Here is a 13,617-nt window from a genome sequence, read left to right as displayed (position 1 = left end):
TGGTCCAGAAGGAGGAGAGGACAGAAGGAACTTTGTCATCTTCCATCCCTAGGAGAGGGACAGGCATCGAGTTAAAGAGCTGGCGAATGGAGGTGTGCCCATGGAACTAAGGAGACAGGTTTGTCATTGGGCCAGTGAACTTTCCTCTACACTACAGGTGTGGACTCAGTGGGCAGCAGGTGTCAGGTGGGAGCCCTATTGATAGCTGCTGTAATCAGCCTCACTCTCCAGCACTAAACCCCAGTCTCATTGATAACTCTGCCTCACTCTAACTTCCCATCATATAGCTCCAAACACATATACTGTTACCCATCAGGGAGTAACAATCATGGAGTTTGTTGTGGAGTTGAGAAGTCTGTGTGTTTAGATATAAGGGTATGTGGATGGTAAGGAATCTGAATTGTGGCTGACTTGGCTGTTAATATTGCCTTAAATGGCAATTTCCTTAGGTCACTGATGTTGTGTTTGAAGGGAAAGATACTTGCACAATCTCAATCCTTAGAGTATTTTGTGAGGGATATAAGCCACAGAATTACCTAAGAACCATCTAGATGCACTCTGCTTCCTCATCACTGTTTGATGATACATTTATCTTCCTTTAATTTTTTAATCCATCTTTTATTTTTGAGCCTCTCCTCCAGCAATTTTCTTCTGTAAGGTGAATTTACTACCAGTGAATGGTTTCTCACTCCCGTGTAATTCTGGTTTATGGACCTTAAATACCTGCTGATTATCCTGATCTTGATCACTGAGTTCAGATATCACTTAGAGGCCGTGTGCCAGATTCCAAAGAAGATGCAATAAGTAGAAGATAAGAAGATACAGTAAGATTAGAAGTACCTGAGCCTGCTTTTGCCTAGAGCCAGAGGAAAACATGTGTGAGTCTCAAATGTTATTCTATCTGCTGTTAACCCTGAATGCCAAATCTTTCTAGATTAGTGCGGACTACATACGGTGCAATGTTAGGAGGACAGTGTGTCATGAGAAGTGAATAATTGTCTTGCGGGCCAAAGTCTTCACAGCCAGAAAAGGTGTGTGTTTCCAGGGGCATAATGAACATAGATTATCTGTTGCTCTGTAAAACCCTAGTGGAGGCAAGGCGCTGTAGTTTTTACCTCAAAGTACCTACATGAGGTGAGCCACAGGCAGGGCTTATGCTGTTGACCTCTCCTACCTACACTGCAGTAAAAGCGACTTGCACCTTTCTCCACTGGGATTTTACAGCAAGGTAGCCAACCCACTTTCGTTATTCTGCCTTGTATGGCAGGGAAGACACAGCCTTTGAGCAGAAGACTTGGGCAGATATGATATTTTAAGGAATGGCCACGTTCTCATTTTCACTGCACTGACATCACAGCTATTTATCATTTTTCTGTTCACTGATTTCTACTATGGTCCAATCTTTCTCACATTGAAGTCAATGGCAAAACAGCCATTAATGTCAACAGGAGCGGGAATTAGGCCCTCATTACATCTATATTTTTCACTCTGTCATGCTATAGCAGGTTGCTGCACTCTGATGAGACTACATCCGGGGTGTTCCAAGCAGGCAGGCAGGCAGGCAGGCAGGCATTTGAGAACAAAAGCACCCAGCACACACTACAGAGAGAGGAGTTCTGTACAAAAAGTAAAGAATTAAGGGGCACGTACTGCAAGTATGGGTGGTGGAAATGTTTCTCATGTGAGTGAGAAACTGGCTGTTGTCCTAGGATGCAGCTGTTCTGTGCCCTCACTCCTTTATCTCATAGATCTGTGACTGCGGTCTTGTGGTAAGTGCTTGGCCCTGATAGTCAGGGGAGACACAGCTCTGATCTCACGTACATCATCATAATGAAACTGGAGTAACTTAGTGGAGTTACAGTGGCTTTCCACTCCCATAGGTGAGTTCAGGAGCTTGCTTTTGGATTCTTGCCCCAGCTGTGACACTGACTCACTGATCTTGAACAAGTTGCTGAACCTTTCTAATCTTTAAAATGGAGGTCATAATACTCCCCCCATCTGCCTCATGAGGGAGGTGGGCAGGAGACTTGTTCACTATGTGTGATGTGTGCTGAGACCCTGAGCTGAATGGCACTGGGCAACACCACATCACTCCTCCCTGAAAATCATGGCTGGAGGAGGAGGGGGCGGGAAGGAAGGGATGTAACATAAAGGAGTGCTGGCTTTTCCTACAGCACCCCTACTGTGGCCAGTCTCTCCCCACTTGACTGACAGGCGGGGAGATATATCCCCAGGCAACTCTGCCTCCCCCTCACTTGCAGGGTCCATTGTAGCCTCAGGGCAATAACTTCCACTGGGTCTGGGTAGGGATGTAGAGAGGAAGTTCAGGATCCATAGATAGTTTGAGATTCCTGTCTGCTTTGGAGGTTCCAGCTGTGGAGCTCCTGCTCCTCACCCCCTTCCATGCCATCGTCTTCAGGCTCTTCAGCATGGGTCAGGCTGGTGCAGAACTCCCCTCTGTGGGATTGAAGGGCTAACATATACCTCAGGATTTGCCTCATAATTAGATGGGGGGGGGGTGATTGTAGGTATTTGTATATCTGTGTGCATGTATAGATAACGCAGATGTACATATGCAGGAGAAGCGGCACTTTCATTGATTGAGCACATGATTTAAAATCAGAACGCCTGGATTCTAACCCCCACCATGGTCCTGATTTTCTGTGTCCTTGGCCAAGTCACTTAACCCCAAATTTTCAGAAGTGGCCACTAAGAAGGGATGCCTCTCTTTTCTGGTGCCCAACCTAGTGAGCCATCAGATGCCTGACTTCCAGAGGTGCTGAGCCCCTCTCAAAAGTAAATGGAGCCTTAGGACTAGTGACATGCTGTGACAGTTACAGTAAGGCATGCAGCAACTCGCATGCCTGAGGCTGTTCAAAATGGCATCCTCCATGTGGCATGATCTCACGCGAATACGGTGCGTGCTATGTCATGTGATGCAGAGAATGCCATTTTGTTCTACAAAATAGTGATCTCCATGGGGGCCAGACAGAAACATCCTGCAGGCCACCAGCTGGAGAATGCACTCCTGATTGGAAATGCAGGGCATACCTGAAAGATATGGACAGCACGCCACTGCTTCGGACTCAGATTGTCAAAAATGGGTGTCTAAAGTAAGGCTTTCAAGTCCAAATTTAGATACCCAGGAAATGGGAACTGCAGTGTGCCCAGCAATTTTGAATATCAAGCCACTTAGGTGCCTAAAATTGGATTTGCAAGTGTAAGATTAAGCACCCATGTTTGAAAACCTTGGCAAATTTTGGGCTCCCCAAATACTGAGTGCTTCTGAAAATGTTGACCTTAACCTCTGTGGGCCTCTTTCTCCACTACCATGTGCAAATCAGGTGTAAAATGCTACTCTTCTGATTTGGTGCCCTCTTTGCATCATTAACTTTGCGCAGCAGTAGTGAAGAATTAAGGCATGTTTCAGGTTACAGGATTCCATCAGAAGCATTATGTTATGTATGCTCTTCAATAATAACTGAGGAAAGACTGAAGGTTGATACCTCTGCCTGGCCTCTGCTCAACCCCTGTTTAAAGTGTGACTTTAATATTAATTATTTATATTATGTTAGCACCCAAACTGTGCTAGGCCCTGTACAGACCTAAAGACCCCAATTCAGCATGACAAATTAGTGAAATCCCAGCACAGGAATAATTCTGGGATCTATTTGTTCCCTGCAGACATTCAACATCCAATGAACTCTTGTGAGATACATCAACAAAGGCCCCATGGGCTTTTAGTTTTTTTGGGTATTTGTCACTGCTGTTAACATGACAGCACCCGGTTGATATCCACCCTCTTTTCATTGGGTCATCTTGTGACATGTCCCAAAGGACTGAGGGGGCATCATAGACCCAAGGGGCATTTCATCCTCCCAGAGTCCTTGGCCAACAGCAGGTGACTGGTTGACAGCAATCAGCTATGTGCTATGCTGACAGCCGCTCGTGTTGCACTGGGGATCCCTCTGGCTGGAGGGATCTGTAGTCCCCCAATAACACATAATACTTCTTAACAGTTAACCATTTTTTCAGTTACATTATTTTAATTCATATTTTAATTCTTTATTTTCCCTTTTCCATATGGCACTACTGTGAGAAACACTGGGGCACTGCTTTTAGCTGCATGAGTTTCACATGTAAATATTATTTTGTATTAGCTTTAGTATCAGATCCCTAAAATAGCACTTCTCTTATGATCTCTGTGACTAAAATTTACTAAACCTCCATGAAACTGGCACTTCCTACTCATATCACAAATGATTATAGATTTGTTTCCCTCCAGTTTCCACTGTAGTCAGTCAAGAGGCCATCTCAACAGTTTAAAAAAAAAAAGTTCCCAATCATGCAAATGTGAAGGTCTAAATGATGATGGAAAAGTTGTGATACCCAATACTATGTTTCTCCACAGGTCTCAAATTTGTTTCTTTCAGTGAGTAGCGTAAAGTGGGCAGTTCACTGTGGTTTTAAAAGAACTAAAGGTGGAGTCTTTGGTTTTTTAAAAATTCTTCCACACGGGGGGTTTCCATCTCTCAAATGATTTTACAGTAATCCTGGGAAAGACAGGATATAGGACACACATCCTCTTTCCTTCTCAACGGGTTTACAGAATGTGTGCTCTATCGCATAGTAATAGTGGGGTGGGGGAAAAAGATAACTTCCAGAAATGAAGTCACTCTAAAATAAAACTACCCCATGATCACAGTGAATCTTCCTCTTTGCCTGATACATGGACGCATTCAATGAGAGGTAACCACCAACAATAGTCAGGATATATGGCTGATTTTATTCTTCCATCGCTTTACCTGCCAACTGTTTTCCTTCCATTTGTCTGTCTCAAGTACACGTGACAAATGTTGATACATAAAAATCCAATGTTTGATGCTGTCGCTTTCCTAATTTAAGGCTCCAACTATCAAAGGAGGTAAAGGAGTTAGGGGTCCAAAACCCACTGAAAGTCAATAGGAGATGGGCACCCAACATTAGGCTCCTTAGAAATTCCCAGCCTAAAAGTACTGAGTGAAAAAGGCTCTTGTTTTTAAAACTGCCTTACCTGAAATAATTGCTTGCTGCAGCAAGGACCACACGGTGGCAAGAGAATTCCATGCTGTCCACACACAGGATGACGTCTGTAAGAGAGTTTTCCAGCCTGAGGTTCTCCAGGCCATTCTGAAGCACCATAGAGAGCCCAGTGTCATCAAACTTAACCTTGTCACCACTTGAAACTTCCACAAGTTCCCCCATCTTCCTGGAGCAGTCATTGTTCAAAGAGACCAAAGGTTCTTCAGAACTTTTCTCCACCATGTCCCCCATGTTTAAACCAGCACCATGTCATTCCGTTGGGGCTTCACTCTAAAAGAGTTCCTAAGCTTCAGATGAGTTACACTGCCGAAGTTAAGCGGATTTCCTGTCCAGGGCTCTCCGCTTATCTACAGCTGTCACACACACATAACAGGAAGCCTTGCACTTTCTCATCCTGTTAACACAAACAAAGGCTGTGGAGGGGGGAAGGTTCTGTGAATTTCAGGCAATATCGACATGCTTAGAAAAGACTTAAGATGCTTCTGAATGTGAGAAGATTACAAGTGATGGGGAAGACCCCTCTCCCATCCTGAAACTGGCCCTTTATTATTATCCGGATCTACTTATCCGAAATGAAAGATGCTCTTTATGGATACTAGGTCCCATCCACTGGCAGTGAGTGCTGTCAGTGTGAAACTTCTGTTGTCAGACCTAAATTCTCACTTTTACAATTATACAATTTATCATTTTCAATGCTAATACCTAAGCTACCATCTATAACATGTTTACTTTATACTCACATATTCAAAAATACCAGCTGATGGGTACTGCTACCCCTCATTAGGTAATAGATGTTGTACATCAGCAATATTTCATTTTTAGTTTCAATGTGAAGAAGCATTTGAATAAACGAGATATATGCAGCTAGATCCTCAGTTGATATAAATTGGCATAACTCTCTCAAAGTCAATGGACAGTGTCAAAATAGCCCATATCTGATGATCTTCAAGGTAAATTGTGTCTTATCTCTTTTTTTTCCCTTCAGCTATCTGAAAATGGGGGCTGGGGGTGGAGAACTGCAGTTGTAGAGATAAGGAACTCTCTGAGGGAGAACTAAGGTAGGTTATCTTAAATGGCTGCACTTAGGAGGGATTTTTAAACTATATCTAGAGTGTCTAAAGCAGTGGTCCCCACACTTTTCAGGGTCATGTCCCCCACACCCGAACTGGGACTGGGAGCAGGGCTGTGGTTCCCGGGTGGGGCTCGGACGGGGTAAGGGCGCTGAGGTTGGGGCCTCAGCTGGGAGTGGGTCTGGGCCCGGGAACAGAGCCATGGCCAAGGCTGGGGCCAGGGCCAGGTGCAGGGCCATGGCCTGACCAGTCGGGGCCATTGCTGGGGGCATGCCGGGCACAGGGCTGGGAGCTGGGACCGTGGCTGGGAGCAGAGCCAGAGCAGAGCTGGGAGCAGAGTGGAGCTGTGTGGCACTCCCTCCACGCCCCCTAAATGTTTTTTTAGCATTTTTATAAATCTAAATAAATCAATGGAACTGGGCTGACTGAAGAGCTGGCCCATAAAGCACAAGAAAATCTCAATAAAGGGTTACCTCCAGTATTTTTACACTTTGTAAATTGCTCACTTTATATTTTTCTATTATGAAGCTGTGGGGCTGGGCCATGAAATAGCTGTTTAGTTTCATTGTAATACAATCTTTAAATTTTTATTCAGCTGTCCTCCTTCACTGTAGACTCATACCCTTGGATAAGAGACTCTTAACTCAAATCTCTGAATAATGATGATAAATCTACAAAAGGAAGTAAAGAAAAGAATTGGAATTTGTAGATTCTATTCCCAACCCTACCACTAACATGCCATTAGATCTTGAGCAAGTTAGTTAACCTGTCTGTGCCTCAGTTTCTCCATCGGTAACATGAGTATAATATCTAACTTTCATGGCTGTTGAAGCTTAATATTTTGTAAAGTACTTGAAGAGTTTACACACACATATTGTTGTTTCATTGTGTTCCCTCATCAGCCTATACTCACCTATTGTCTCCTGGTTTATACCCAGATTACAAGCTCCTTGGGGCAGGGACCATCTTTTGGTTCTGTGTTTGTACAGCAGCTAGCTCAGGGGGGTCCTGGTCCATGACTGGGGCTCACATGAGCTATGGTAATACCAATAATTGTATATATAGATACACATACACGGTGTTATTATTTCACTATAAATAGTGGTATTCGTTTCAAATCATCATTTATTAAAGGACTGCCAAAAGACACCTCCAAAAGGAAGTATTCACACTACACTATCTTCTAGGTACATAGAAACCCCAAGTATTTTTTCCTTTTCAGAGTCACACAGGAGATAATACAGTGGCAGCTTTACTGGGGGTCCATAGTACAATTGCACCCACAGAAATCAGTCCTGGATTAACCAATGTGCAGAGGGTGCATTTCTCACGCTTGGCTCAGCTGCCCCTCCATCATGATGGAGAGCTGGCTGGGCCAAATTTGAGTGAGTGGCGTTGTGGCTCTGCACAGGTGCAACACCCTGGAGTGAGGAGCTCGGTCTAGCCTCACAGGACAGAATGCGCAGCTGTGGAGTGAGTGCAGAGCAGGTTCAACCTCTCCTTCCTCAGGCCCTCCCCTCCCCACTGGGCTGGGATTAGGGGTGCTCTGTCAGGGCATAGGCTACTGCTGCAGGTGGTTGATTCCCCTTTAGCATGGCAAGAAAAAGGAGATGTGCACCCACTGAATTGGGAGGCTACATCCACCCATAGGATAATGCAGGAAAGATAGATACTTGGATGCATTTGAGCATGGAACTAGTTGAGCATTAAATCACTACATCCTAGAGTCCCAGTCTTATTCAAGCTGTCAGGCAAGTGATGGAACAGATTAATAGATTCAGTGTGTCTGCTTGCTTTAGCATATCATGGGACACCAGAGGAGCCGAGAAGTCCAGCCAAGAGGGAACAAGAACCAGATAAGTAAAGTTGGCTGAAGTTTTTCATGATGTCCAGGGCTTTTGGTTGGTTTTTTTTCTGCCATTTTTCCTTATGCTACTTAAGCTTTTCCAAAGTTCAGGAAGCATCACAAACAGTAGCAAACTGAAAAAAATGAAAAATCCAACCCTATAAGTAATTCATTCTATTGGTACCAGGAAGGAGGAGAATTAAAATGGGAAACTTTTTTGAAACTTTTGGAGGAAAAATGTTTAGTTTTGAACTCTGCAAAATGGAAACAATTTCAAAAATGTTTGGATTTTTTTCCCCCTACTTTTTTGTTCAGCTCTAAAGAGAAGGCCAGAAGATGCTTAGACATTAGAATGCCTAATGGGAAGAACTTTAAGAATGGCATTTCTCTTTGGAGGCCTTCATGAACAAGGAGATGAAGACTGGTAACGGTGATAGGTTGAGAAACCTACTTTGTTTGTAAGACTTCTGCTATTAAAAATCTGCTTTTTAAACATTCTGTGCTTTTAATTGAAACTGAACTGCATTGCTTTGATTATCTGACCAGCATTCTGTCCGCTAATCCATCTCTGCCAGAGTTACTACTAAAATTCCAAACCTCTGAGCCTCTTTAAGCAGACTCCAAAGAGATGTTTCATCTTTCCTCTCCAATGTGGAATAGATTCCCACAAAAATTACTGCTCTGAGATGCAAGACAGGCAATATTAGGCCTTAGACTTTGGCAGGTTTAAGATCCAAGGACTAGGAACAGAGTGAAAGATTTTGAAAGCTAGCTAGAGGATTTAGCCACAGAATCCAATTGAAAGTAATGGGAGTTGGGTGGCTAAATGCTGTCATTGGCTTTGGAAAATCTCAACTAGGAACTTTATAGCCATGGGGAACTGGGAAATCCTCCATTTCAATGGGATATGACACTTGTTTCTAACCTTAATAAGCACACCTTGAATCTGTGACAATGTTATTTACAGAAATGGTGTTTTAGAGCATTTTTAGATTTCCAAAATGCATTAGTTGTTTTTCTCTCTCCTTTCAAGGTCTGGAGAATTGGGCCCATGCTATTAAAGGAGCCTAACTTTACAAATGGAGGGAAATGAACAATAGTGCTGAGATAGGGCTAGACTTTGAGTGGCCCTTGTGCAGGCTGCAAGGGTGGAGAGAAAGAAAGCCAGAAATCTCCCTCCTCTTCTCCTCTGTCTGCTGCATTCATTGTCTGTCATTTCTGCATAATTCTATTCATTCTTTATTTGCTCCTTCATGATCTCAGAGCAGAAATGCAGAGGTTGGTGTTGCTGTTGCTACTTCTTGTGGCTGTGAATTCCTCTCCTCTTAGGCCCCATCCGTGTCACTAATACGCAGTATTGCCAGCTCCATATGTTCAAAAACCATGAGTCAGTCCCATAAAAATAATGATATTTTAACCATAATAAATGTTAGATTCTTTTTATTTGCCTTCTGGTTTCTGAGCCTTTCGTGTTCCCATTAGAATCATAGAATCATAGAATCATAGAATATCAGGGTTGGAAGGGACCCCAGAAGGTCATCTAGTCCAACCCCCTGCTCAAAGCAGGACCAAGTCCCAGTTAAATCATCCCAGCTAGGGCTTTGTCAAGCCTGACCTTAAAAACCTCTAAGGAAGGAGATTCTACCACCTCCCTAGGTAACGCATTCCAGTGTTTCACCACCCTCTTAGTGAAAAAGTTTTTCCTAATATCCAATCTAAACCTCCCCCATTGCAACTTGAGACCATTACTCCTCGTTCTGTCATCTGCTACCATTGAGAACAGTCTAGAGCCATCCTCTTTGAAACCCCCTTTCAGGTAGTTGAAAGCAGCTATCAAATCCCCCCTCATTCTTCTCTTCTGCAGACTAAACAATCCCAGCTCCCTCAGCCTCTCCTCATAAGTCATGTGCTCTAGACCCCTAATCATTTTCGTTGCCCTTCGTTGTACTCTTTCCAATTTATCCACATCCTTCCTGTAGTGTGGGGCCCAAAACTGGACACAGTACTCCAGATGAGGCCTCACCAGTGTCGAATAGAGGGGAACGATCACGTCCCTCGATCTGCTCGCTATGCCCCTACTTATACAACCCAAAATGCCATTGGCCTTCTTGGCAACAAGGGCACACTGCTGACTCATATCCAGCTTCTCGTCCACTGTCACCCCTAGGTCCTTTTCCGCAGAACTGCTGCCGAGCCATTCGGTCCCTAGTCTGTAGCGGTGCATTGGATTCTTCCATCCTAAGTGCAGGACCCTGCATTTATCCTTATTGAACCTCATTAGATTTCTTTTGGCCCAATCCTCCAATTTGTCTAGGTCCTTCTGTATCCTATCCCTCCCCTCCAGCGTATCTACCACTCCTCCCAGTTTAGTATCATCCGCAAATTTGCTGAGAGTGCAATCCACACCATCCTCCAGATCATTTATGAAGATATTGAACAAACGGGCCCCAGGACCGACCCCTGGGGCACTCCACTTGACACCGGCTGCCAACTAGACATGGAGCCATTGATCACTACCCGTTGAGCCCGACAATCTAGCCAGCTTTCTACCCACCTTATAGTGCATTCATCCAGCCCATACTTCCTTAACTTGCTGACAAGAATGCTGTGGGAGACCGTGTCAAAAGCTTTGCTAAAGTCAAGAAACAATACATCCACTGCTTTCCCTTCATCCACAGAACCAGTAATCTCATCATAAAAGGCGATTAGATTAGTCAGGCATGACCTTCCCTTGGTGAATCCATGCTGACTGTTCCTGATCACTTTCCTCTCCTCTAAGTGCTTCAGGATTGATTCTTTGAGGACCTGCTCCATGATTTTTCCAGGGACTGAGGTGAGGCTGACCGGCCTGTAGTTCCCAGGATCCTCCTTCTTCCCTTTTTTAAAGATGGGCACTACATTAGCCTTTTTCCAGTCATCCGGGACTTCCCCCGTTCGCCACGAGTTTTCAAAGATAATGGCCAAGGGCTCTGCAATCACAGCCGCCAATTCCTTCAGCACTCTCGGATGCAATTCGTCCGGCCCCATGGACTTGTGCACGTCCAGCTTTTCTAAATAGTCCCTAACCACCTCTATCTCTACAGAGGGCTGGCCATCTCTTCCCCATTTTGTGTTGCCCAGCACAGCAGTCTGGGAGCTGACCTTGTTAGTGAAAACAGAGGCAAAAAAAGCATTGAGTACATTAGCTTTTTCCACATCCTCTGTCACTAGCTTGCCTCCCTCATTCAGTAAGGGGCCCACACTTTCCTTGGCTTTCTTCTTGTTGCCAACATACCTGAAGAAACCCTTCTTGTTACTCTTGACATCTCTTGCTAGCTGCAGCTCCAGGTGCGATTTGGCCCTCCTGATATCTTTCCTACATGCCCGAGCAATATTTTTATACTCTTCCCTGGTCATATGTCCAAGCTTCCACTTCTTGTAAGCTTCTTTTTTATGTTTAAGATCCGCTAGGATTTCACCATTAAGCCAAGCTGGTCGCCTGCCATATTTACTATTCTTTCGACTCATCGGGATGGTTTGTCCCTGTAACCTCAACAGGGATTCCTTGAAATACAGCCAGCTCTCCTGGACTCCCTTCCCTTTCATGTTAGTCCCCCAGGGGATCCTGGCCATCTGTTCCCTGAGGGAGTCAAAGTCTGCTTTCCTGAAGTCCAGGGTCCGTATCCTGCTGCTTACCTTTCTTCCCTGCGTCAGGATCCTGAACTCAACCAACTCATGGTCACTGCCTCCCAGATTCCCATCCACTTTTGCTTCCCCCACTAATTCTACCCGGTTTGTGAGCAGCAGGTCAAGAAAAGCGCTCCCCCTAGTTGGCTCCCCTAGCACTTGCACCAGGAAATTGTCCCCTACGCTTTCCAAAAACTTCCTGGATTGTCTATGCACCGCTGTATTGCTCTCCCAGCAGATATCAGGAAAATTAAAGTCACCCATGAGAATCAGGGCATGCGATCTAGTAGCTTCCGTGAGTTGCCGGAAGAAAGCCTCATCCACCTCATCCCCCTGGTCCGGTGGTCTATAGCAGACTCCCACCATGACATCACTCTTGTTGCACACACTTCTAAACTTAATCCAGAGACACTCAGGTTTTTCCACAGTTTCGTACCGGAGCTCTGAGCAGTCATACTGCTCCCTTACATACAGTGCTACTCCCCCACCTTTTCTGCCCTGCCTGTCCTTCCTGAACAGTTTATAACCATCCATGACTGTACTCCAGTCATGTGAGTTATCCCACCAAGTCTCTGTTATTCCAATCACGTCATAATTCCTTGACATCACCAGGACCTCCAGTTCTCCCTGCTTGTTTCCAAGGCTTTGTGCATTTGTATATAAGCACTTGAGATAACCTGTTGATCGCCCCTCATTCCCAGTATGAGGCAGGAGCCCTCCCCTCACAGACCATTGTCATGCTTCTCTCTATACCATGAGGGCTAGAAACTTTATTTTCTTTTAAAATGAAAGCTGAGATTCTCATGTAAGCACCTGAGCCCAGGAGCTGGAGCTTTAAGAAAAACACCAAACTTGTAGTTAAATTGCCAGGATGGGCAACAGTGAATACGTCCTTTGGGTTAGGGTCCCATTAACACTACAAAATGAAACCAGGCCATAGCTATGTCAGTGGAGAACAGTGATGTTACTAGCTCACCAACCATTATGGGTGACACAGGGAAGGCTCCAGCAGCTTTGGCGGTGTTGAATTGCACTAACATTGACTGGTATCTCCATTCCAGTCTTATCTCCGTCTGTGCCATTGCCAACACATGTGCTGTGACTTTAACTGTTACAAATCTTATCTTTTCTACCAAGCAGCTCTCCTCTATTTCCTCATCACAGTAAGAGTCTGCCTTTGTAGGAGTGCTTAATAGTGCCAGAATCCCTTGGACCATGAGGAAAGACTCACACCAAATTAAGTGATTGCTTGTTCATGGTTTGTCATTACTTGCATGGGCACTAGCATCATCAAGCAGTTACACAATAACAGATTACTGTAGATTACGGAACAAAATAATCAAAGAACCATTTTTAAGATATCTGAAGCCATCCAGACACTTGGTTTTGCTTTGATCTCATTAAAACAGGCTGGTTTTTAATGGTTTAACAGACCAGTAATTTCAATGAATGAGACCCTGTTATGTGACCTAGACCACTACAATGATATATTCCTTAATCCTGGCCCATTCTTCTGTGCTTTCACTCTAGTAATGGCTTCCAAAAAGAGCTCTCTCTTTTTGGCCTTCATAACTTGTTCTGGCTGCAGTCCTTCTTTTCTCATGAATGAACTAATTGCCATTTAAATGAACCTGTTAATTTGGTGGAAACTAAGATGATCTTGTCAATACTCAAGAACTGCGGAGTTCCTTGCCTGTGTTTTCAGTAGGTTTGACCCAACATCCACTAACTGAAAATAGGAAGTCTCCATTTTAACCAGAGGGGAACATGGGATTTTTGTAGAAGAATTGTTTTTAAAATTACACTTGACACTTGTGGACCTAGCTTTATACAAACTTCTAATAAATTGGCTTGTCTGAGTCATCTTGGTGTCCTTTCATAGTTTAATCTTTCTAACCTGGAGTCACTGTCCATTCTATGACCCCATCCTTGTATTGAGATAGTGTCTGCACC

The 13,617-nt window shown here is 44.3% G+C and overlaps 1 protein-coding gene and 1 long non-coding RNA gene across 5 annotated transcripts in view; one reads left to right on the top strand and one right to left on the bottom strand.

Annotated features, from left to right (window-relative positions):
* KLHL6 (kelch like family member 6) overlaps positions 1 to 5,470 on the bottom strand; it is a 31,696-nt gene extending 26,226 nt beyond the window's left edge. For 2 of the 4 annotated variants that reach the window (XM_038417752.2, XM_038417754.2), the window contains exon 1: positions 5,054 to 5,386. In XM_038417752.2, coding sequence (XP_038273680.1) covers positions 5,054 to 5,313 — 260 coding nt within the window. In that variant the 5' untranslated portion in view covers positions 5,314 to 5,386. Of the gene's footprint in view, positions 1 to 5,053 lie in introns of all 4 variants that reach the window. The other 2 variants (XM_038417753.2, XM_043492264.1) reach the window with 2 other exon arrangements.
* Positions 1 to 13,617, top strand: part of LOC122455743 — a 29,334-nt gene that overhangs the window by 7,656 nt on the left and 8,061 nt on the right. The window contains exon 2 of the long non-coding RNA XR_006274194.1: positions 7,952 to 8,422. This is a non-coding gene — a long non-coding RNA (uncharacterized LOC122455743). The remainder of the gene's footprint in view (positions 1 to 7,951; positions 8,423 to 13,617) is intronic.

This window comes from Dermochelys coriacea, chromosome 9 (assembly GCF_009764565.3).
Source record: "Dermochelys coriacea isolate rDerCor1 chromosome 9, rDerCor1.pri.v4, whole genome shotgun sequence".
Classification (NCBI taxonomy): domain Eukaryota; kingdom Metazoa; phylum Chordata; order Testudines; family Dermochelyidae; genus Dermochelys; species Dermochelys coriacea.
This window is presented reverse-complemented; position numbering and strand designations above follow the sequence as displayed.